The 23,574-nt window shown below is 51.1% G+C and overlaps 5 protein-coding genes across 5 annotated transcripts; 3 read left to right on the top strand and 2 right to left on the bottom strand.

Annotated features, from left to right (window-relative positions):
• Nucleotides 1-1,635: 1,635 nt before the first annotated feature.
• Nucleotides 1,636-1,953, bottom strand: UCRPA7_4647 (putative rep helicase protein; the record flags this gene model as incomplete). The annotated part of the gene is made up of 1 exon (XM_007917198.1): nt 1,636-1,953. One exon carries the CDS (start codon nt 1,951-1,953, stop codon nt 1,636-1,638), a length of 318 nt encoding a protein of 105 aa, XP_007915389.1.
• Nucleotides 1,954-3,008: 1,055 nt separating this feature from the next.
• UCRPA7_4646 (putative atp-dependent dna helicase srs2 protein) lies at nt 3,009-5,278 on the bottom strand (the record flags this gene model as incomplete). The annotated part of the gene is made up of 2 exons (XM_007917197.1): nt 3,009-3,059; nt 3,515-5,278. 2 exons carry the CDS (start codon nt 5,276-5,278, stop codon nt 3,009-3,011), a joined length of 1,815 nt encoding a protein of 604 aa, XP_007915388.1.
• A 1,821-nt stretch (nt 5,279-7,099) lies between these two features.
• Nucleotides 7,100-8,737, top strand: UCRPA7_4645 (hypothetical protein; the record flags this gene model as incomplete). Its single annotated transcript, XM_007917196.1, has 1 exon — nt 7,100-8,737. The coding sequence occupies one exon, from the start codon at nt 7,100-7,102 to the stop codon at nt 8,735-8,737; it is 1,638 nt and encodes a 545-aa protein (XP_007915387.1).
• A 1,946-nt stretch (nt 8,738-10,683) lies between these two features.
• On the top strand, nt 10,684-11,403 carry UCRPA7_4644 (putative aldehyde reductase protein; the record flags this gene model as incomplete). Its single annotated transcript, XM_007917195.1, has 1 exon — nt 10,684-11,403. The coding sequence occupies one exon, from the start codon at nt 10,684-10,686 to the stop codon at nt 11,401-11,403; it is 720 nt and encodes a 239-aa protein (XP_007915386.1).
• Nucleotides 11,404-13,732: 2,329 nt separating this feature from the next.
• UCRPA7_4643 (putative sterol regulatory element binding protein sre1 protein) lies at nt 13,733-16,876 on the top strand (the record flags this gene model as incomplete). The annotated part of the gene is made up of 2 exons (XM_007917194.1): nt 13,733-14,716; nt 14,768-16,876. 2 exons carry the CDS (start codon nt 13,733-13,735, stop codon nt 16,874-16,876), a joined length of 3,093 nt encoding a protein of 1,030 aa, XP_007915385.1.
• Nucleotides 16,877-23,574: the final 6,698 nt, after the last annotated feature.

Here is a 23,574-nt window from a genome sequence, read left to right as displayed (position 1 = left end):
GCGCATCGTGTGTGGCTACCATTCGGCTGCTGGCAGACGAGATGCAGCCAGTCGGGAGGCCGATGACCTACCTAAAGAGCAATCAGCTATACCTCGAGGTAGCATGTCCGCCAATGGGGAGGCGGTGCCTAGGTGAAGGGTATCGACGGAGTAACGATCATCGCGAGCTTGATTTCCGGCCAGCGTGTATGCCAATTTCGCATCACATGGCATATGAGGTCAGTCTAAGGTCGCCAGACTGGTTCATTGGGCTCCGGCCGCGGCAGAGGTCTGATGGAGGGTAGCAGAAGCACGGAGCGACAAGGCGTGATGCAAGGTTATTGGGAGGGCTGCTGGCGGTTGCATTTGGCTAAGACAGATACACTGCGGGGGTTGTACTTGTCTCTGCTCCCTGTCATTGGACCTCACCGCCGGACCGTTGTTATCTGCCAAATGATCTCCTTTTACTCACCCTGTCAATCTCCTATAATTCGACACTTGTAATCTCTTATTTTGAAGGACAACAGGAAGAAGAAAAAAGTCCAAACTCTACAAAGATGTTGGACCGCGTCTGACGTCTGCTTGCCACAGCACAACCACAACTTCAACACCAGCTCCAGACTCCTATGGCTTGTACGCGAGCAGCACACCCACCACCTGCAGATCAACAAAAGTTCACGATTGTTTCCCTGATGATCTCTGAGAACTTAGAAGATCGATACGACGCAACGGAGCCCGCGGGAGCGGGGCTTGATCTGGGCCGCAGCGGTAGTTTCGCTGCGACCTTCCTCAATCCAGCCTAACGGCCGATCCCCCTCCTCCGGGCTGGTCAACCTCTGCGTTGACAAGACTCAGTTTCGCCTGGATTGCGTAGCTGCCTCGCATATCTCTACAGAACAGTAGATAGATACGCGATGTGGATGTGGATAGAGTCGTCCGTATCTCTCCTATCTCGACGAAAAAGTCTTTTGCCTTATCTCAATATCGACTCAAGACTCTTGGACCTCGGCAACCCGCCGACTGATATTGTGACAATTGCAGCTATCAAAATTGGGGAACTTCAAATCAAGGAAGTTGCAGTAAGGCTGTCTGTCAACAATTACGCCGGCGTCAATTAGCTCTCCAAGCTACACCGGAAGAAGCACCCTTGTGACTAACGCCAGATATGATTGCTCTGATAGGTTTATTGCCAGCTCATAGCGAGTCGAACACCTAATAACACGAAGATGTCGATGTTGTAAGAAAGCCAGGGTCAACGATGTGTCCGCATGGACCCAGCTTTCCTGCCGCATTCATTGCATAGTTCTTCCATCGGTTTCTCGCATGATACTACATTGTCGCCAGTGAAACTTCACAGCATTCTATATCCTGACGAGATGCGATATCTTTGAGGAAGAGTTCAATTCTATCCTATTGTGGTGATATCCTTTTCACAGTAAACTTTCACGCAGAGACTACCGTGTTACAACTCGAGTGTCAGAACTTAATCTAGACAACTGTGTAATCCAATGTAGGAGAGATCCTTCCTTTCCACCATAACCATAACGCCACAATCCGAAAGCACAAACCCAAAGTAGTTGCGATGTCATTCCTATCCTTTAAATTCTCTCCCAGGTCAACCCCTACGATGTCTCCTTAGTCTTTAAGATTTCGTCTTCATGATGACTCAGACACTTCCTCCTTCTTGCCAGTGATCTTTGGCCAGAACTTGACCCATGTTGCTCCCTCGATGCAGCCGAGCACAAAAATGCTGGCCCCGATCCAGAATCGCGTTCTGGGGTTCGCGCTGAGGTGCTTCAAGCTGAACTTGGGCAGCTCAGGGTTACCGGAGGCTTCGGCGGCGGGCTTGCCGTTGAGCGCCGGCTGGGTGGTGGAGAACGCGGAGCGCTGCACGGCCGCCGGCCTGGTGGCGCGGAGCATGAATCGTGGTGCGGCGGCGCGGGCGAAGTGGCGGGCGATGATTTGTGAGGCCATACTTAGAACAGTGAGTGAAGGCGGTCTCTATAAGCTGAATGATGAGAACTTCCTTTGCAATCGGTTCTGGGATTGAAGAGAGATTTTGTTCTTGCTGTTGACTCACGACGGAGCTGAATTAAATACGCCCTTTGGCGGGTTATGCTAACTCGTAAGGACGCTTACACGGGCCATCTTGGCGGGCGTAATTCCTGTAATGGCTTTTAAAGGAATCCCGACTTGACCCGACAAACTAACATCGAAGAGGATAATTCTTGACATCACGTGGCTACAGGGCAAATGAATTCAAAATTGTTGTTCTCATTAGTTTGTATGATCGGACATTACGATTGAGCTACTTTCAAGATCTATTAATCGTCAGTGGCTTGAAGGGCTTCCGTAGTCGATCTATTGGCGCGATCCCATCACGTCTTAGTCCAGCAGGTCTCTTAAACCCTCCAAAGCCATTCGGCATGGTGACAGTGGTACTATGTAAACATGCAGCGGTCCGTGTCGGCTCCGGTGCAGGCTCAACGTCTTCCGTAGCGGGATCTTGTGCCGCTGGATTGACATCTGGCCGGACTGGCCGTGGCGGCGAGCTCGAGAACTGAGCATATTGCTTGGTCGTCCTCGACGCCGTGTCATCTCTTCTAGATTGAGGCGGTCGCGTGAGCAATTTTCCAGACCCTAGTTTACGGTTCGAAAGAGCTGGGTCGATTGCTGATTTCTCCTTGATAGCAGAGCCATGTGCACCCTTGCCTGCGAAGCCATTCAAACCTCGATTGTCTAAGCCGCTGCTGCGATTCAACGCCTTTGCAGGCTGTGCCATGCTCTGGGACTTCGTATCTCTTTGAACGAATCCTGTAAGAGTGCCCTGATCCGCAGGACGTTTATTGATCGTCTTCCTGGTCCCCTTTTTATCATCTCTGGTTGCGCTCTCCGCAGCATCGACCGCAGCAGAAATAGCGACTTGATGAGCTCCTGCAGACATAAATCCAGGAAGAGACGCTACTGTAAAAGTTGAAGCTTGCTCCATTGTTGTCCCGTAATCCTTGCGCCAGGGAGCATCTTCGTTTTCATTCGTTCCAGCTGAGGGTACGTGCAACCTCGGACGTTTTGACCTCGATCTGTCTCCGAATTGTTCAGCGCCTGAGCGCATATCATTCCTCCCAGTCTGCTGGTATGTGCTCTCGGGATCTACCGGATATAGATCATCCTCCAGGCTCGCCATGGATGGTAAATCCTTGTATATTGACTCGTCAGATGGGGCTTTTCTTCGAAGTATCCCGGCGATATCGTTCAACTTTGTGCGTTCAATGGAAGGCCCTTTCTTTGCAAATGAAGACGCAATTGGTGTGAGAAAAGGGGACAGTTCAAGCTTCTCGCCACTGTTCTGAGAGCTGTACAACGGACAGCTCAAGTATAGAAGCGCTTTAGCGCGGGTCATTGCGACGTAGAGCAGCCGCCGTTCCTCGTCGCCATCTTCAGAACGCATATGTGGTATGGAGCCATTATAAGCCGCCGGAACAAAGACTATGGGCCATTCCAAGCCCTTCGCTGCGTGTATCGTGGAAATAGTGACCATCGGCTTGGCCTCCTGGTCTTGATTGTTGGTTTGGGCATCCGAGGCCAGCGAAACATTGGCGAGAAATCGAGCAAGTGCATCCGTTTCTTTGACCTGTTCTAAGCCGTCAATTTCGGGCAAAGCTTCATCGGGCCCCTGTTCCAGTTCCTTCATGAAGTCCGATGCAAGAGCCAAGAACTCTTGCACGTTTGCCCACCTCTGTTCGTGATCCTCGGAATGCGAGTCTTCGAGGAATTTCTGAAACTTTAGCTGGGTAAGAAGATGCTCTATCATCTCCACAAGGCCGAACGGCTTGCCATCTTCTTGATTCTCCAAGCGCTTCCTTGTTCCCATGATAAGGCGTATCAGCTCGCCACTTATTTTCTGTTCGGCCTGCTTCGTTATGTTTGTCTTTGCAGAGCGGTCTCCTCGACAGTGTTTGATCAGGAGGTTCCACATGCTGAGTTTCGATCTTTCCGCCTCCTCCAATAACGCCTTGATCGTAACATCTCCAACGCCTCGTTTGGGCACGTTGATAATTCTGGCTAGAGCATCGTTGTTTTCGGGTTGATGGATCACTCTCAGATATTCGAGAATGATTTTGATCTCCGCTCGTTCGTAGAACTTGAACCCACCAACCATTTTGTATGCGATGCCTGCCTTTCCGAGGGCGCTTTCAATATGTCGCGAAAGTGCGGCGGAACGCAGCAGTATGGCGACATCATCGTATCCCAACATCTTCCCAGACATGGAGGAGAGTCTTCTGACCTCTGACGCGATCCATTCACCCTCCGCAGAGGAGCTCCTCAATTTTCGAAGGACTGGGCGGGTGCCTCTGTTGTGCACCGGTAGTAATACCTTCTGATATCGCTTCGTATCTTGCTGAATTACTTGGAGTGATGTGTCTAATATAGATTGCGATGACCGATAATTCTCCTCCAGGGAGACTTCTTCTGTGCCGGGATAATCGTGAAGTAATCGATAGAGATTTCTAATTTCTGCCGATCGCCAACCGTAAATGCTCTGATCAGGGTCACCAACAACGGTGATACTCTTCTGCTTCTGGGCAAAGAGCTTCATCAGATCATACTGGACTCCATTGGTATCCTGGTATTCGTCGATAAGGACTGTTTGCACGTTGGAAACGCACGACGGAAACTGCTGGAGTAAGTCGACACAGCGAACCAACAAGTCATCGTAGTCGAGAAGATTTGACTTTTCGAGGTGGCTTTGATATTCCTGGTAGCATGTCTCAAGGTCCTTGGAGCTCGGCCCCTGATTGCTTCCCTGTCGTTTGGTAGGCTTGTCTCCCTCTAGTCCCTTTGCCTTCTTCTTACTGATCCATCCACGGGCAATTACCGGGTCCACAGCTAGCTGTAGACGTTTGCAGATACGTCCTATGATTGCTCGCGAGTCCGAGTCATCTGCAATGCCGAATTTTTGGTTCAGGCCAATCTTCTTGCCGTATGCAGCCAGGTAGCGGCGAGAGATGCTGTGGAAAGTGCCCAGGATGAGCTTGTTTGCCCGGTCATGTCCAAGAGCCTTCCCGATACGCTCTTTCATCTCACGGGCGGCTTTCACTGTAAAAGTCGCAACGATGACATTCTCAGGCAGGTATCCCACCGTGTCAACAAGCCATACCACGCGGGATGTCAGCGTATGAGTCTTGCCGCTTCCCGGACCAGCCAGGATGGCAACGGTGGCGGCGTTGGAGCACACAGCTCTGCATTGCGCCTTATTGAGCGTCTTCAAGATGGGGTTGTCATATAGCCCGGTCGACATGGTGCGTATTCCCCGGTGTTGACGCGTTGAACGCACACTTTCTCGACCTTGTGGCAGGACCTTGCAAAGCAAGAAATTCACATAGGAGCCGAGAATATGCAATCGCAGTTTGACATCAAGGCATCGATATACCTCGCCTTGCAAGTCGCGTCGCGTGGAATGGGTCTTCTCGACATGGGGAGCAACACTGAGCATGGGCCAAAACGAGCACAGGCCTCTACGCGACTGTTACTCGAGTGCAGGTGATGCGGCACGTGGAAGAAATGAGAACGATAACACACGATAAGGATAGGCGTTTCTCTCACGCGCACGGGCCGTCCCTGGTGGTGGGCGCTAACGTGGCACAGAATCGACGGCGGGGTGTGGGATTGATTGGTAGGATTGAGATGCTGACGAACTGGAAGTCCGAGAGCAGACAGAAAGTCCCCATTGTCACTGGACAATTGTTTCCTTCCAGCAATTGCTCCAATGGACTTACTAGCAGGAAGGCTTCTCCCGGTCCGCTAAGAAACGGACGGGTTGCTCGGGCAGCTCCCGTCCCTCCCTTTCTCTCCGCTGGAAGCGCTCAAAAAGGAGTGTGTCCATTGGCGCCCAACAGATTCGCTCAACGACGACTCTGAGATCTGTTGTTTCCATCGCGAGTTGGGACTAATGATTGCGAGTGCCGGTTCGTCACATTACAATCACAGTGATGGTGACAAGAAGAGAACAGATGGTGGGTGTTGTTTCTCGTCACTTTCGCGACTGGATCGCTCGGCAGGCAAATCAGCGAGTGCATGGATGATGATCTGCTTTGCGCAATCACTGGCGAGTCTGTGCGGGCGAGACTTGGGATGCTGAACCTGACAGGGCAGCCGGGACTCGTTATCACATTTTCCTGCAAGCGACTCTCACTCTGACTGAGCTTGCCAGGGTTGCGCACATCGCGAGAATGCTTATACCCCACCATCAGCGAGATCCAGCAGACCGTCACGAAGGCTGCCATTCGCGATGCCATTGCTGCATTCTGCACCGTCCCAGCGGATAGTCTACGCAGGTTCAAGGGGCGGTCGCTACGGCAGTGAGTGTGGATGCACGTATGTATGTATGTGAAGAGAATTGCAGATGGAATTCTCAACTGCCAGAGTCTATGCAGTCTACTCAACTTCCATCCACCCACCCACACACCTTTCACCTCCCACCTCCAACTTCGCAGAGGGAAGCAGAACCGAATCCGTAAAGAGGCACATAAGGACAGGGTTCCGGGCGACTAGCCCATCGAGCCCCCAGTAGACTCACGGCCAGCTGCACAGCACAATGATCCGAATGGATGGCGGGGAAACCCAGGGAAAAGGGCGCTGGCCCAATCACCACGGCTGCTGGCGACCTCGGCGCTTACAGGACCCTGCCATCTTGTCGATCTGCCCAACCACATCGCGCTCTGGCTTCCTCACCTCCCGTTCTTCCTGCACGCTACAACTGCGAGGGCCGCGATGGGCGGTCATCTCTGCTGGGCGCTATTCGTGTGGCCATCATGCAGGTTCCGCAGGTGCCACATGTGCCTGAAATGGCATCGACAAGTAAGCGGCCATTTCACACCTCCGCCAATGTGCGCCGGCCGGTATTGGTGCTGCCGGCCCACTCGACACAGCCGTCGCCCTCTTTTCGCAGCATCACAGTATCACCAGCCGCTATATACCCAGTCATATCTCCTTGCCGGTTGATCTTTCCTGCATTTCCATGCTGGTTCTCCATCAATATGCGTTTCGACTCGTGAGATAGTACACCTCCTGAGTGATGAGGGCCGACCCTACTTAAGCATTCCGTCCTGGCCTCACCACCATGCCCGCTGGAATCTCCAGTCACAGTCTCAACTTCTTGGCCCGCGTCCTCGTCTTTCTTTCAGTCCTTACAGTCTTTGCTCACTCGGTCGTCGCCGCACCCTCAAGTGAAGAGGTCAAGAGAAACAACAACCCGCTCAACATCAACTGGGGACCCGCGCCGTCGCCGGAAGACGGTCCTCCTGGCGCCCGCAACGCACTTCGAGACCCTGCCTACCTCCCGGCCCAGATCGGTGGCATTGTTGGATCATACGCACTTTCGCTGGTGCTGGTCGCCATTATCTTGCTCTCACTTGCCAAGAAGCGACGAGAACACCTAAACGGCGGCGAGGAAATCTGGGAAGAGCCAAACTTTTTCCCTCTACCTGGCTTTCAGTCCCAAGAGGAGATTCAGCAGTTCCAACAGTATCAGCAGTTCGAGCAACAAGAACAGCCTTATCCGTATCCTACTGAGTTGCCAAAGAGCCCGTATCGCAACTTTTCACATCCTTCATCCCCAACTAGCGCTCTAGAACACAAGCCATACATCTTCCCCTCTCCAACCGCAACACTTCGCGGTGCCCCAGGAGTAGCGCCACAAGTCGATCAGCACGTCGTTTACCAAGACAGAATCATGGCGCAAGCTCAGCTAGAGGAGATGTACAAGTACGTGATGGAGCAGGAAGCGGCCAAGGAGGCCGGTGTCGAGTACCAGTCACCGGTTCTTGCTACACCAATGTCGACCCATCAGGCGAATAAGTCGACCTCGACACTGGTCAAAAAGGAAAGAGTCAAGCCCGCCAACTTGAATCTCGGCGAGGTAAAGGCGGAGAAGACGCAGTCGCGTACTTCTTCCATTCTCTCTGCGCTCAAGTCGCCGAGAAAGAAGAAGATGCAAGGCATCAGCATTTCCTCGCCGATTATGACGCCAATGTCTGGAACTTTCCCACCACAAAACGGCGAGGAGATGAACGCCATCCCACCGCGGCAATATGCACCAGCAAAGCCACCACCAATCCCCACACATCAGATGCCGTATGGTACGAGGCAGCTCAACGGCCTTGTTTCACCAGTATCCCCGGTGTCGCCTGTAACTCCGACGGGCATCTCTCCCGATAGCACGCAGAGCATCGACGAGAGAATCGGTGTCAAGCTGTCTATGGATACCACACACACACGGAACACGTCAGGACAGACCGAACCTGACCCGATATCCGCGGCCACGGACACGTCCACAACACCACTAGTCGGCTTACCATCATCACCAAAGCCCGGAGTCAACCGCTTCCCATCACTGGCCTCACTGCCCTCGTCTCCGAAGCCCGGTGCCACATTCTCACGGCCCAACGCTCCGTCTGCCGTCCGCACGGGAGGTGCACTGCCTCTCCGAGCGTACGAGCCCGCGCTGCTGTCGCCTAACTCGTACGACAGGCAGATGAAGCAGACCGTCTTCGAGCGAGCGCCCCTCTCCCCGGGCCTCGGTACCGCGCGCACACCCTACACCGGTGCCGCCGTGCCCTACACCCCGTACCAGCCCTTCTCCCCCGTGATACCCATGACGCCGAGCCTTGTGACCAAGGAGGACAGGAAGAGGATGAAGAAGATGGTGCCCAAGACGCCGACGATGGAGATGGTCAGGAGCGACGATGATATTTGGTAGATACCACAACCTGCTTGTATTTTCCTTTTCCTATATCAGGCCGGGTTCATATTAGACAATTCTTTTTAAACCTTATACTCTTGGGTCAAGGTGCTTGCTGTCGCCCTTGTATCTATAATGTGGAGACCGACCCATTGCTCCCATTGATGCTGCTTATATGTCGCGCATCGGTTTGGGTGGTGTTGGTCACATGATGATGACTTATTTGAAACGAGGTTGCTTTCCTCTGCGGATGGGGTTCTTCTCTGTTTCTATATATGAATACACATAACCGTACAGTGATTCATTGTGTTTACAATTTTTTTGAAAGGTATAACCATCGAGTGCTACTACAGCAAATGGGGCAAAGTGCCAACAATCTCACTGCTGCACGTTGAGAGTCTCAAGAACACAAACTATAGAATCCATGGCGCCACATGACCTACTATCTTACCTACTTGTCCCTTTCTACATCTCCAGGAGGGAGAGACTAATCCAGGCACACAGCACACATTTGCTTCACCACCCAGGACAGATAGGTTGACTTTCACCTTGGTACTGTGACCTTTGTGAGCCTGTGTTTGCCCTACTCGCCCTTGATAGAATCTGTTGTACGTTTTGAACAACTTTATATAAATCCAAAAATTCAAACGAATCAAACTTGTATGACCTAATTAAATCATCTCGATTGAAAGAAAGATTACGAATATCACAGGGGTTGTTATACAAAAAGTGATTAAAAAAGGCCAATACGATATTATATTAGAGCTCTTGCTATATAGTTGTCACAGGTTATCCAGGGAAATGAAGATTTTGCTCAACAGTGAATCATTTGGACTCAAATCTTCGTGACAAGTTGTGTTGCGACCATGTTTTTCAATATATAGTCTCTTGCGACGAAGGACGCTTCAACCAGAAACATTTCGCGAGTTAACACCCTGCCATCAGTTTGTGTTCTATTAGCGCTTGCTGGACCCTCATGTGCCGCGCACTTAAGTCCACCAGCGGCACAAGTGGCATGACTAAAACTGAGCCCCTTGTTTTATACTGGTCTTTCTGGGCCGTAAAATGGGCCATAACCCTTGTTAGGAAAAACTACAGCGTGCTGGCTTTCGCAAAGCTGAAGTCATTGGTCGAATGTGCCGCATTGTAGCAGACGAATTCAGGCCCAAACAAGATAGCTAGACGATAAAGTTGCACAAGCGTCATATAAGAGTCTTTACTACTGAGATTGCTTGGTGAATACATCTTGAATTCAGACTCAAATAGGCAAGCCAGACGATAAAGTTGTCCAAACCCCCCATAAGGGCCTTCAGCGTTGAGAAAGCTTGTCAGATATGTTGTATTAGGAAGACGAACTCTGACGTATACAACCTGACTAACCAATAAAAATGTACAAACACTATAAAGGCCTCAATGCTGAGCATCTGGTTGTATTTAGATATCTATTTAAGCTTGTCTCTCTTCCAATGTTCAACATGATCCTTTCGTTGAATAGTAGGCTGCCACACCTGCCCTTGCTGAAGAGTGATCGAGAAATAAGCTGAAAAAGCGATATACTGTCTTCATATCATCAGCTGTAAAGTTACCATGGCCCCAGCCCAGCTCATCTTCGGTGCCGGCTCTTTCGTTCCAGACTTTGATATCAAGTCCGCCGAAGATGCCCAGCCATGGCTTGATGTACTTTTGGAGACCAAGGATCTCGTCAGCGGAATTGATACCTCGTCCCTCTATGGGTTGTCTGAGGACTTCTTGGGCCAACTCAGGTTCGGGTCGCATTTCGCCATTGGCACCAAGCTACCAGGAGAGGCCCGACCAGATCAGCTATCGACGAAGGAGACTGTCATTGCTCAAACCAAGGAACGATTGAGCAAATTGCATATGGAGCAGGTATTTTAATTTATCCCGTCGGCATTCAAGCTCACAGTTTCGTGACTGACACTTCTTGATGGCTTGATGTCCTATTTATGCATACTCCGGACAACAGAGTGCCCGTTGAGGAGACGCTCTCTGGAATCGATGCCCTCTACAAGGAGGGCACTATCAAGCGTTTTGGCCTCTCCAATTATTTCCCTGAACAAGTTGAAGAGGTGATTGAGGTCTGCAAGAAGAAGGGGTTCGTTCTCCCATCCGTCTTCGAAGGCAGCTACAACGCCGTCGCTCGTTTGGCAGAGGACAAGTTACTCTCCATTCTTCGGAAAAACAACATCTCCTTCTGGGCGTACAGCCCTATTGCGGGTGGATTCCTCACCAAGACAACACAGCAATTCCGGGATCAGTCCTTCGAGGGCCGCTGGCGCAAGGATAAATTCCTCGGCAAGTGCTATCAGCAGATGTATAATAAGCCGGAAGCCCTGGAGGCGCTGGACAAGTGGCACGAGATTGCTGCGGCCGAGGGTATCGCGCCTGTGGAGATGGCGTACCGCTGGGTTGTCCACAACTCTGTGTTGGACGGTGATTTGGGTGACGCGATAATCATTGGCGCCTCAACTACGGAACAGTGGAAGAGTAATCTGGTGGCCATCCAGAAGGGCCCACTGAGTGCGGAGACGGCAGCCAAGATTGATGCTCTCTGGCCACCCCTGAGGGCGGGCTCTACTTATTGCAATTGGGAGGTCGTGGCGCAAATGATGGCGCTTCTGAAGAAGCAGCAAACCGGAAGCAGTAAGCCAGTGAAAACTCAATAGACTTTGAGATCTGCGATGCAGGAGCGGGCAGTAAAATTGTTTCGACACGGAAGGAAATGAAAAGTATTAGCCCTAATTATCTTCATGGTAGCTACTGACTGGACTTACAAGACCGGGCAAAGATGATTGTGTAGAATGAAGTATGTTGAAGATATTGAGGCATTCCAATTCACATCTTCTTACTACTCAGATTTGCCGTAATAAGCCTAAGAGAAGTGATTGGTGCCTACGCAAACCTACTTTATCAAGGTCTCAACGAAAGTCATGCCTGATCTTGGCTACATATTTATTTCATTTCTAGACGGGTGACCAACTAGTATACTCAAATATATATATCCTCTTCAGAATTAGTCAAGGTTGGTGAGGCCTATTCGTCTACAGCGTGAGTGTATCCCCCGATTACATCTTGGTCAATAACTCAATTGATTTCATGCTATTCTTCAATTTAACTTACGAATTACTGCCTTTCACCTTCGATGGCTGCTTGGAGACTTCGTGGAGGGCCACATCACAAGTATCCGTCGATGTCTCAGTAGCGAGGATACGGAGGCTTCCTCTTACCAAGCACCCATGTGTCGATTATTCGAGCATGGAAGGCACAGCTCCACCGGTCTCGATATGTCTGGGAAAGTCTCGTCTGTAGGGCCTGAGTCAAGGGCGGGCTGGCATTCTGGAGCAAGCGGTCGTCCTTCAGGGTCGCTATCCATTTCGAGGCGGCGGATCTTCCCAATACCCTCGAGGGTTGTGTAGAATGGCTAGGTGAGTGAAACAAGCCCTGGACGACTTTTGGAGAGAGACCTGCCCGTTTGAGCAAGACTGAAAAGTCGGGTCGCCGAATCTATAGTTCGAGCTTCAACTGCAACGGGACCTCAGGTGACGAAGACCATGTACGTGTCTCTGAGAACGGCTGCATCTTATGCCTACCCAGATAGATGAAACTGCCACCATCCCACCGAGAACAGTCGGTTGGAGACTTGTCGCAAATTGGTAAATGATCCATCGGGTAAAGCACGGGGTCGGAGAGGGTGTATGCTCGTCTGTACTGAGGGCGCCGCCGAAGGAAGCCTCGGCGTAATGGAGGCACGTTTCGATGGAAAGTCACACGATCGATCTTGCACAGTACAGTTCTTAATCGCCGCAGGAACTTTTTCTTGTATACCATGCCGGTAAGTCATCAAGTGCGATGTCTGTCAACATGGCGGCTCGGAGTTATCGAGGACGGCCAACCCCTCGGAACAAAGCTGCATTGCCGTCAGTGAGCTGTCGACATCCGACGAGTATCACGGCTGGAAGGAACATTTAGTTTAGCATCAATTGTACCACAAAGACGAGGTAACTGGCAAGATAAAGTATTGCAAATAGTCTCAGCCTTCCTCAGCCGTAGCAGCCTCGGGGTAGCGGATGCAGTTCAGCTGGAGGGTGGATCACAGCAGCATGACATCACACATGCTACAGTAGGTACCAAGGGAGAGACGTGAGTAGTGCAGTGAGTGCATCCTTTAGCAGTCGGGTTAGGTAGCCCGGGCTAGGTAGAAAGGTAATGCTCCACCAGCCTTCTGCTTTACGACGCCCAGTGGGAGGGCAGTTTGGGCGAGGATCCCAACCGCATTTCAACGCCGGAAAATTGGGTCGCACGTCGGGCTGTTAAAGTAAAATGAATGCATGTGCGTATTGTATGTATGTTTTAGATATTCTTGCTTTTTCTGCCCACAAAGATAATAGCGGAAATCCCCAATAGCGAGTAGGAGGGCGACCACGCCGCCCAGCTCACACACACTTGAGACGGATGCCCAGCACAACAAGCCCAATAGCCCGATAACTAGCCCAGAAAGAGGGAGAGAATAGGTGCCGGCGGGATCACGTGTGAGGGGAGGGCCTAAAGCGGCTTAGGCTGAGACGCCGGTCCTTTCCGGGTGGACAGGACACTGTCTGAAGCAAGATCGTACGATAGACCCCCCAAAGTCTCGCAATTCCCTTTCACCTCAATTTGTGCCTCATCCCTGGACCTCGTACGATACTACCATCGGCCCATCGCCAATTGAGCTCTCGACCGGTTCTCGAGCGCTCTGAGCCTCCGCATCCTCTGCCTTCCAGTCCTAGCGGAGAGCTTCGCTTCTGGCAAAATCTCACGGCCGCCGGCCTAGCACCGCGAGCCGCCCGCCCTTTGGTGGCCTTGCCTTGACTCGACTCGACTCCTCGTTGGCCGGCTGCGGGCAGCGCGCATACTGCCCTTGGATCTTGGATCCCGGTCTACCGAGTCTGCCAGTCATCCCACCCAGCGAGCTGGTATCAGCCCATTGTTGCATGCCAGAGCGTGCTGCTCAACATAATGACCGATCAGGGCTCTGACCCGGCCTTGTTCGCTGGCCTCGACGACTCCAGCGTTCAGGCCGCCGTTAATGTCAATCTCACCGACGACTACGGCACTCGCAGCAGCAGCGTCAATCCCACCCTCGACTCTGCCTCTGCCTCAGGACGCCGTGCTCAGAGGACGTCCGCCTCTGTCCCAAAGAACGAGTCGCTGTCTCCTACCAATGACGGCCTCCTAGACACTTCCCAGAACTTTTTCTCACCTGACTCCAATTGGGGGCTCCCTCAGTCGACACCCCCATATGACTCTCAGGAGACTGTGAACCCCTTTGAGTCTCTTAACTTCTTCCCTACCTGGAACGTGCCCAACGCGTCTTTCCCCGAGCAGGCTCTCAACTTCCGACCCTACGTCCAGCAACAACAGCAGCAGCAGCAGCAACAGCAACAGCGGGTTCAGTCGGCCCATCCATCTCAAAGCCCGGTGGACCTCAACCAGGCCTCCCTCTATGCTGGGTTGTCGAGCAACTCATCTGCAATTTCTCCGTCGAGCGAGAACCTAATTCGTCCGATCGCAACTCCCGGCCTCATGAACTCTTTGACTCCTGCTCAACAGGAGAAGCTGAAGAGCATTGCCATGCCGGCCCATCTCCAGTATCACTCGCCGAAGAGCGAGCCGAGCCCACAGTCAAGCGAGGGTAAGCATGGCGGGCCTGTGTCGCCCGACGGCGCGGACATGTCCAAAGCCAGCAGCCGAAAGCGCAAGTCCTCCGCCGATGACGAGGATGATGACGACGACGACGATGAAGATCAGCCCGTGAAGAAGACCGCCCATAACATGATCGAGAAAAGGTATCGGACAAATCTTAACGACAAGATCGCCGCCTTGCGTGACAGCGTTCCAAGTCTACGTATTATGTCCAAGAGTGCAAGAGGAGAAGACACCACGGAGGATAGAGAAGAATTACACGGCTTGACTCCTGCGCACAAATTGAACAAAGCTACTGTAGGTTTATTGCAAAGTCGCAAAAATAGCCTAGGCTAACCAACTCTCTAGGTCCTGAGCAAAGCGACGGAATATATCAGACATTTGGAAAAGCGAAATAACCGTCTTTTGGACGAGAACAGCACCATGCAGCAGAGAATCTCCGCATTCGAAAAGCTTTTCATGGCTGGTGCGATGAATGGCGCGATGAGCCCCATGCAGCAACCGCCGACGCCGATGCAATATCCCCAAGACGCGTCCCAATTCATGGGAACTCCGATTGGCACTCCAAGAGGTCCGGATCCGCAGGGAATGATCCAGGTTCCGGATGATATGAAACGCATCATTAGTGCACAGATGGCAGCTGGACGACCATATCCAGTCCCCCCTCAACAGTTCCAGCAAAACCCAGCCTTGCTTAGACAACAACAAATACAGCAGCAGCAACAGATGCAAGCAAATCGCTGGCAGAACGCTGGGCCCTACTTCGGCAAGCTGATGGTGGGGTCTCTAGCTGGTCTCATGATTATCGAGGCTGTGCGGGAAAACGAAGTGAGCAACGAATCACCCGAGGGACGTGGATTGTTCGCCCTGCCCCTGCATTTACTGGGCTCTCTGGCTTCTGCAAGCCATTTCAGTGTCGCTGGCTATCAATTCTCGATGGTCCAGACCATTGCCACACTAAAGATGCTCCTTCTCTTTGGAGCCTTGTTGTGGGCCTTTGTACCCTCAATCTTCACACCCAGGCCACCAAAGTCTCAGAAACCTCAACAAATTAATGCCTCGCTTCAGGAAGTGCCATCCTTGGCCTCTCCCATCCATGTCAGGAGACAAGCCTGGCTCACCGCAATTCAGACTGTCTGGGTTCCGCATCACAACTTCTTCCTGGAGGCCGCTGCACTGATCCTCAAGACGATGAAGCTCAGTCTAAGAAACACGATAGGCATGCACGGTTACCAAGCTCTCACTGGCCTAACTGAAGAGCAGGAAACTGCTAGAGTGAAGGCATGGACAATTGCTCTGGACGCGCAGCTGGCTGGTGGTGATGTTGAGATAAACAAGAGCAGACTTACTTTGACATTGCTGGCATCAGGAACATTGCCCGACACACCGCAGCGACTGATGCTCAAAGCTCTTCACATCCGAGTTCTACTATGGCAATTAGGCAAGCATGGTGTGCATAACATGCTTGCCGCCAAGCTTGCGAGGAAGAAGTGGAGCGATGCTAGATATCTCAATCGGATGCTGAATCAGCTGCGCCAAGGAGAGAAGTCAGCTGACGACGAGCTCCCAGATCATCTCGCTATGCTTCTCGAGCAAGATTGCGATGATGTTCTCAACGGTGACATCGTTCAGCGAGCTAACAACCTAGCCTGGAACCGACCAACAACTCACGAAGTCGTCGTGGATGTGGATGGGATGAATGCTGTTGTGGAGGACCCCGCCGTGAGGTCACCAATGGATGCTGTCGCTGCATGGTGGTCTAGCCTCACCCTTCAACGTGTACTATCGACCTGCCTGGTAGAAAAGGAGAAGACCGATGAGCTGGCAGCTCTTATTGACGAGGAGCTTAATCTCGCCATCAAGGTCGCTCCAATTGGCTCAAGCGCTCAGGTGCGCGCACTGGTTGCCAAGGCAGTGTTGGTCGACGGCAAGCGTGGTGCCAATATTGCTCTAGCTCTCCAGGCCCTAGAACCAAGCGCGAACCCCGACAAACACCCGCTTTACAGCAGAGGCGTCCCGCCGCTGATCGATTCTCCTATTTCATCCATCCTCCCCGATGCCGATGTGCAGATGGCCCTGCGCTGCGCAATGGCCATTGCCCATCTCCAACGCTTCGAGGTACCCCCACCGAGTGCTCTGTCTATTATCAAGGGAATCTTACCAGGTGCACCTGATGGTATGACCCTGCTAGGTTGCACCGCTGCTGTCCATCTCATGGATCGTCTCCATGGCCACCCAGTTGCCGCCGAGTCATGCGCAAAGTCACTTGAGAGGCTGGCAGGCACGCTAAGGATATGGGTCGGTAGCCCCGAGGGAGATAGACCTGGTTTGGACCAAGAGATCCGCCGTAAGGTAGTTGAGCGATGTTTGAGCATCACCAAGAGCGTGGTTGGCATGGAAGAGGACCTAGGGTATGGTACCATGAGCGAATGCGACAGCGAAGAGGGTAGCTGCTGAACTACTCTTTCTGTGGCCCTAGCATGGCGTAGGGGTCTATTTCCTTTCGCAGCCCGCACACGACGTATGACTATCCCGACGGTTGCATTTCTCTAATATTTCTCGATAATTCTGGTCTCAACAGCATACTTATTTCTCCTTCTCTACCTATACTCCTGGAACACTAGCAGCTGGGCAGCTCTCAGGGCGGTTGTCAACATTATCATTATCATCAGGCTTAATGGCGTTCAAGACTAAAAGATGGATTACGGCGATTATCGGGTGGCATGGAAGGACGAGATAGATCCGTCAGCTTTTGGTACAGGCAATGGGAGGAGTTTGAGAGTTCAAGTCGGAGGATGTGGTGTATGAGTTTCATGCGAAAAGCTGCGAACTTGTGTTGTCTGATTTGTTATCTGCATCTGCTATATATCAATCATCACTACTAAACCTTTTCTCTTTTCAAGAGACTCAAATTTTCTGTGACTTCTAGATGGTGCCTTGACTGAGACTGGAGCAATCGGTGAAGTCATGTGCTACGCTCTGAAGGCACCAATCCAGCGTATCGACTAATGCTTGTCGACCAGGAGACTGGAGTCAATGTACGCCGTCCGAGGAGGCTAAATTTGCAGTGAACCGCGTGTCAGCCTCCGGATGAGGCTGAAATTGCAGGGCTTGCTAACTTCACGTGATTTCTTCATGCCTGGTCCTTACGCGCAAACAAAACACTGTGTATACTCACGAAACTATAGCATCCCTTGAACATCGTTAGTAGAGGTCTTCCGGCATCGGCGCCCTGCGCCCAACTACCTCAGGCAGGCTAATGGTTTCGATCTGTGTTGGTGCTAAAATTGCAGTGAAATGAAAACTCTTCCTCACGCCGAAGAACCAATGATCACCCTTGTCTTGATTGTTGGAAGATGTCAGCTAATGCAGCTCGAGTGTGGCTTGCAGGGGATCGTGATAATTCTCCGGGATATAAACTGCTTACAAGAAGTACGCACATAAGAGATCACGACCTCGCGAGTCTCTTCATGCTCTTCTATGCATACGAAACGAGATCACGTGTACCAATACATATGATATGATAGAGTATACCAAATTGAATTAAGCATCGCTAAGATTCGCTTTTTCATATTGAAAAGGCCATTGCACTCTGACACCTAGTTTCCGTGCACTACTTAGCACAAACTCGGGCTCTCGAAGGAATTGTCTCCCAATGAATGCCAGATCTGCTTGCGGCGTGGGGGCTGCGGAGTGATCGTCAACGTTTTCTACTACTCTTCCGTCTTGCAGAAGACCCATGGCGATCTCAGGACTAGTGATGTAACCCACTGTACCGATAAGGAGCGGAATTTTGTGCTCATGTACAAAACCCCGAATGATGCCAGCAAGATCACTTTGATAGCGGGGATCAGCAGGGATCTTCTGCTCTGGAGTGATGCCAGCCGATGAGACATCCAGTATATCCACTCCAGCTTCTGGCAGCAGCGGGACGAGCTTGAGAGTTTGTTCAAAGTCCCAAGACGGTCGGCCACTCCATTCCATCCATTCAACCGCCGAGATGCGAAGGGATAGAGGCATGGAATCAGGCATCTCACTTCGTACAGTGTGGAGTACTCGGAGGAGAAAGCGGATGCGGTTCTCGAAGCTACCACCATACTCGTCTGAGCGATGATTTGTTATCGGAGACAAAAATTGATGTATAAGGTATCCGTGGGCCCCATGAATCTCTATAAAATCTGTGTGTTCAACTTAGCTATGAGCCTATAAGTAAATCGGTCTTAGTGCTTACCTGCGCCAGCCTGAACTGCCCGCCTGGCTGAGCTCCCGAAGCTCTCAACGAGTGCATTAATTACCTCCATTGTCAAAGCATGCGGTGTCACATATTCCTTGCTGTGAGGAATTGCACTTGGAGCCCATACATCTTGTGGCCATCCACCGTCTTTCTCAGTGGCTATTGTTACCTTGCCCCCTGGAGCAAACCGTGGCGCCAAAGTGCTACTCTTGCGTCCGCCATGGTTGAGCTGTATACCAGCCTTCTGGCCTTGTGCATGGACGAAGTCAAAGACACGTCTCAGCGGCTGTATTTGACTGTCGCTCCACAATCCAGAGTCTTGAGGAGAGGTACGGCCATTTGCAGCTACGGCAGTAGCCTCCACAACGCTTAGGGCAGCTCCTCGAAGAGCAAAGGCACCGTAGTGTACGACGTGGAAATCGGTCAAGTGGCCGTCAATCGCACTCCACGTACCCATGGGCGAGACGACGAAACGATTCTGAAGCTCAAGGCCCCGAACCTGTATAGGTGTGAAAACTGTTGGAACAGCTCCGTCATTATCTGTGGGTGTTCCTGTGGGGACATCTTGTGCTGGAAGCGCAGAAGATGGCGGTGGCGGTGTCATGTTGTCTATATGAAAATGACCTCCATCAGGATAGATCAAACAAGTCTTTCAAAGAAAGGAAAGAAAGGGGGTCAAAGGTATGTAAAGATGGAATTTATATTGGCGGCAGTTCTTCATACTTGCCCTAAGGGCAAGTGCTCTTGTACAGTACATTGGCTAGATCAGACCTTTCGGGGGATTACCAAGCACTCACTGGCATTCCGTATCTGTGTCCAGAGATGACGCCAAAGACAGTGGATATTTCGGGATTCTCGTCGCCGCAAGTTGGATGCTACTATACACCCTGAGTGGGTCGTCGATTGAGGTTGTGGGAGATGCATGGGGTTTTAGACGAACAGGCCAATAGCATTCATCCATCTGACCAGGATGTTTCACTAACAGATCTAGGCTAAGGTCTCGAGGATCTGTGGACAACTTCTTGTCACCAAACATCACATATCCTGCTTCTAAAGTACGATCCGTCACAACATATGCCTTCCCCAAGCAATGCGCTCTACAATTGGAGGGAATAGGGAGAATACTAGGAGGGCAGGTGGCACGGCGACCCGCCGTCCCCGCAAGAAGAGGTTTTCTAACCGAGTCAGGACGGGGTGCATCACATGTAGGTAAGTAAGGGGCTTGTCGAAGCAGCAGCGCCTTCAGAATGCCTTCCTATGGCGCACTAATGACATGGATCCAGAATCCGGAGAATCAAATGTGATGAAACACGCCCATTATGCTATCGTTGTACTTCAACGGGGCGAAGATGCGACGGCTATGTGCCAGATACCATGCAAGCGACCGGGCCGTCATCTAGTCCATCCTCCCAGTTGATACCTGCACAGCACAACACACTGTGCATGTTTCGAACGAATATCGCATTGCTCATTGGCTCTGAGGATGAGGCTGACTTCTGGAGCTCCGATCTGCTCCAATTTGCTAAAGCCTATAGCCCCGTGAGACTCGCTGTCGAGGCATTGGCAGCGGCACATCACATCTCTCTCTTGCCTCAGCACAGAGAGGACAGGAACCATGCTGGTAATGAATATTCTTTGGCACAATACACCAAATCCATAGCGATATTACAGCAATGTCTTGGCGGCAAAGCAAAAGGCTGCACTCAGATCGAGAAAGTTGTCGTCCTGATTACCAATCAACTGTTCATCTATCTGTGCACTCTTTTAGGGTTACATTCAGAGGCGGACCTTCACCTTCAAAGTGGCCTGGCGTTATTTTACGAATGGAGACCAAGACTAACCGAAGAACAAAGCAGCCTCAAGATAACTCCTGCCGCATTAAACTTCGTGCTAGATGCCTATGCACGACTAGATAGTGAAGCCCGTATCAAGTCAGAATAGCGGGCAGCATTCAGTATCATCAATGCATGACTAGACATGTGCCGATAGATGAGGAGGGACTGCTTATCTCAACCAATGGTGCTGTTGGATAGCTTAATCATCTATATAGAAAGGTGAAATCGGACTCTACTTAGGTGTGTAGTGATGAGTGCGCGCTCTTGAAAGTTTCCTGACCAATCAAAAAAGTCACCAAATTCTCCATCTATCTCAATGCCTGCGTATTTCGGGCCAGAGTACTTCCTCATCCTGAAACTAGGCAGCAATGTCTACACCTAGTGCGTTCTACTCCCAGTTATATGCATCTGGATTTCGGTCAACCAGAGGCAAATAGTTCCCATAATTCAAGTCTTCATAACCTGGCATCCGGCCTTGCGTGGTTAGGTTCAGAGAAGAATCTATATCTTGGTCCAAAAGTGCTCCTTGTGAACTCCTCGGGATGGCACGTAACGCCCCAAAGAATGGTAATTCAAACTGAGGGCCGGATCCGTTTCCCTCTAACCATTCATAAGTGGCTCCGTTTGCAACTTCTGATTCAATCTTCACAAGTTCCTTCATTTTACGCACCATATTATTGCCTCCACCTACCTCATCGATTAGGTTAATCACGTCATCAATAACGCCCAAGTCTCGTGGCCGCATGTGTTCCAAAATATTCGCCCGTCCCAGACGATGTCCATCAATATGAGCAAGAAGAAGTGCTATTGAGGCTTTGTAGGCTTTAACTTCGATTGCCCGGTATGGGATACCATGGTGAAAGCTCCGCAATACCAGAAAACGGAGAAGCACCTCGCGACTCGCTGGAGGTATGACCATTTTGCTATATGAAAAGCTCGCGTTACTTTCGGGCGAGCATAGTTCAAGCCTGAGGTAAGGCTGGTGCAGAGTGAGTACCAAACAGTAATGATGCATTTGTGTCAAAAGTTTTGCTGCCAACTCTATGACTTTCTCGTCTTCTAGGCTTTGAGACACGCGAAACGTCCACCAGGCTGGCGGATAAGAGTTTGCCGCGAGTTTCAGCGAGGAGTCGATATCTAGAGTTTCTTCGTATTCAGAGTCACGATATTTCTGCAGTCGCTGATTCCGTTCAATGATGCGACCTGCTATGACAGCATGAGCGTTCTCTAGATCTGATCGCGGATCGCTATGCAAGTCGGCGAAACTGTTGTCCGTCAAAGCCACTGGCAATCCCAGGTCCAAGGAGAAATAGCGATCCCCGCGAATCAGCCAGAACCAGACGACGCAGGCACGTTGGCTGTCTTGCATAGAGTCGAGACCCAGCATCTGGGCAATTGCCAAGGCCCGGCGGAATAGGAGCCACGCAGCACGAGTATTATCATCATTCATATGATACATTGCTTCCAACATCAGCGTCTCGATTCCATCGATGGAGTCCAAGAGCATGTCTTGAGACGTAACAAGGCGCGACACAATACCAATATATCGAGCAGCATCATTCGTCGGGTCTTTTTGTTGTTGTAAACAAAGTGCAAGCTGTACGAGTTTGCGCGCAAAGTGGATTGGATGAGATGATGAAGGCGGCCGTTCCAAGATTTGCCACGGCTGATCCCGACCTGGTCCTAGACAAGCAAGCATGCTCCGGGATATGCCACGTTCTTGTATCATTGCAGCTGTGGAGGCGGATGGGAAGATTGAGTACAAGTAGCTGCTCACTGAACATTCTGATGACGGATCTGGTGCTATGAGAAACGCCCTTTGCTCTACCATATCCGCCTTCTCTCCATTCCTCTGCCGCACTAATTGGCCGACCAGCTCCTCTATGTGAACAACGCGCCTCTCGGTCAGCTCAGCGTTGCTCTCGGCTTCAAAGTCCTGGCTCAGGCACGAGACGCCGCGATGTCGACACAACTCACAAATCGAGTCCCCAGGCCTGAAGACACACCGAGTCTTGCGGTGTTTACACTCCAAGCAACTGAATGTTCCCTTCCGGAGTTTGCGCCGTCTAAGAAGAGGTTGTGACGACGACATTGTGATCATTGATGCTTAAATTAAAGAATAGAGGAACTAGTGGTTGACATGTTTTGTATTGCGGCAAGAAGCTAGGTCTTGACGGCCCGACCGTTAGCGCGCTGACAGCCCGGCGCCCAGCCGGCACCTCCGAATTACCTGTACCTGGTGACAGCCCCTGAGACCTCGTACCCACCTACCTTATTGCATGGTCTTCGAGCCGGGCATAGAACGCCTACTGTGCGTTGCAAGCCCATTGGTATCCTAATGGCCTTAAACTGTCATTCTTCCTAGGAGCTGCCCACTGGCAACCTTAATTTCTTCCAGGCTTCTTAGAATATCTCATTCTCACTATTTGTCTAGGGTAGGGGACTATACCGACTATATATCCTCATAGACTGTCAGTAATAATATAATTATCGCCCAAATTTTGGTTTAAGCTATTACAGCGGGTTGCCGCCTGATCTCATTCAGGCATGCTCTGCTATAGTCAGGAGATCATCCACTTAGTTTCTTTGTGTTTAAAACTCTTTACTGGTAGCTTTGGTCTCTCATGAGTTCTTACAGATTAGCCAAGGAGCTGGATTGATAGAATTCAGCCAGAGCCTGGATCTGACTGTTTTCAGTGCAGGTATTTTTTACCCTTCGCCTTATAAGAGACTACTAGTGCGTGCGAAGCATGCCAGTGCATACTCCACTGCACCAAATGTACAACTGTTGCATGCCCTTTGCTCAGAAAATTGTCATCACTGACGAAGAACTGTCAACAGTCATGTTTACTGCAATTTCGGCGTCACAGGGGGACCGATAACCTAAAGCAACCAGAAAATGTGCTCTCACATGTGTCTATTCGCAACACGTGAATAGTGCGGAGGTTTACCATCACCGCACGAGGGACCCATGTAAAGTTGGGAATTTTCCAGAAACAGTTGCTCGGGATTCTATAAGGTTTTGTCAATATGTGACCTTGGGACTAGCTTAGAGTTTGTTACGTCAAGTACGCCTTTCGGGTTTT

Source organism: Phaeoacremonium minimum (assembly GCF_000392275.1).
Source record: "Phaeoacremonium minimum UCRPA7 unplaced genomic scaffold PA7_03_scaffold_359, whole genome shotgun sequence".
Taxonomy (NCBI): Eukaryota; Fungi; Ascomycota; class Sordariomycetes; order Togniniales; family Togniniaceae; genus Phaeoacremonium; species Phaeoacremonium minimum.
The sequence above is the reverse complement of the archived record's forward strand: the minus strand, read 5'-3'. Positions and strand labels throughout refer to the sequence as shown.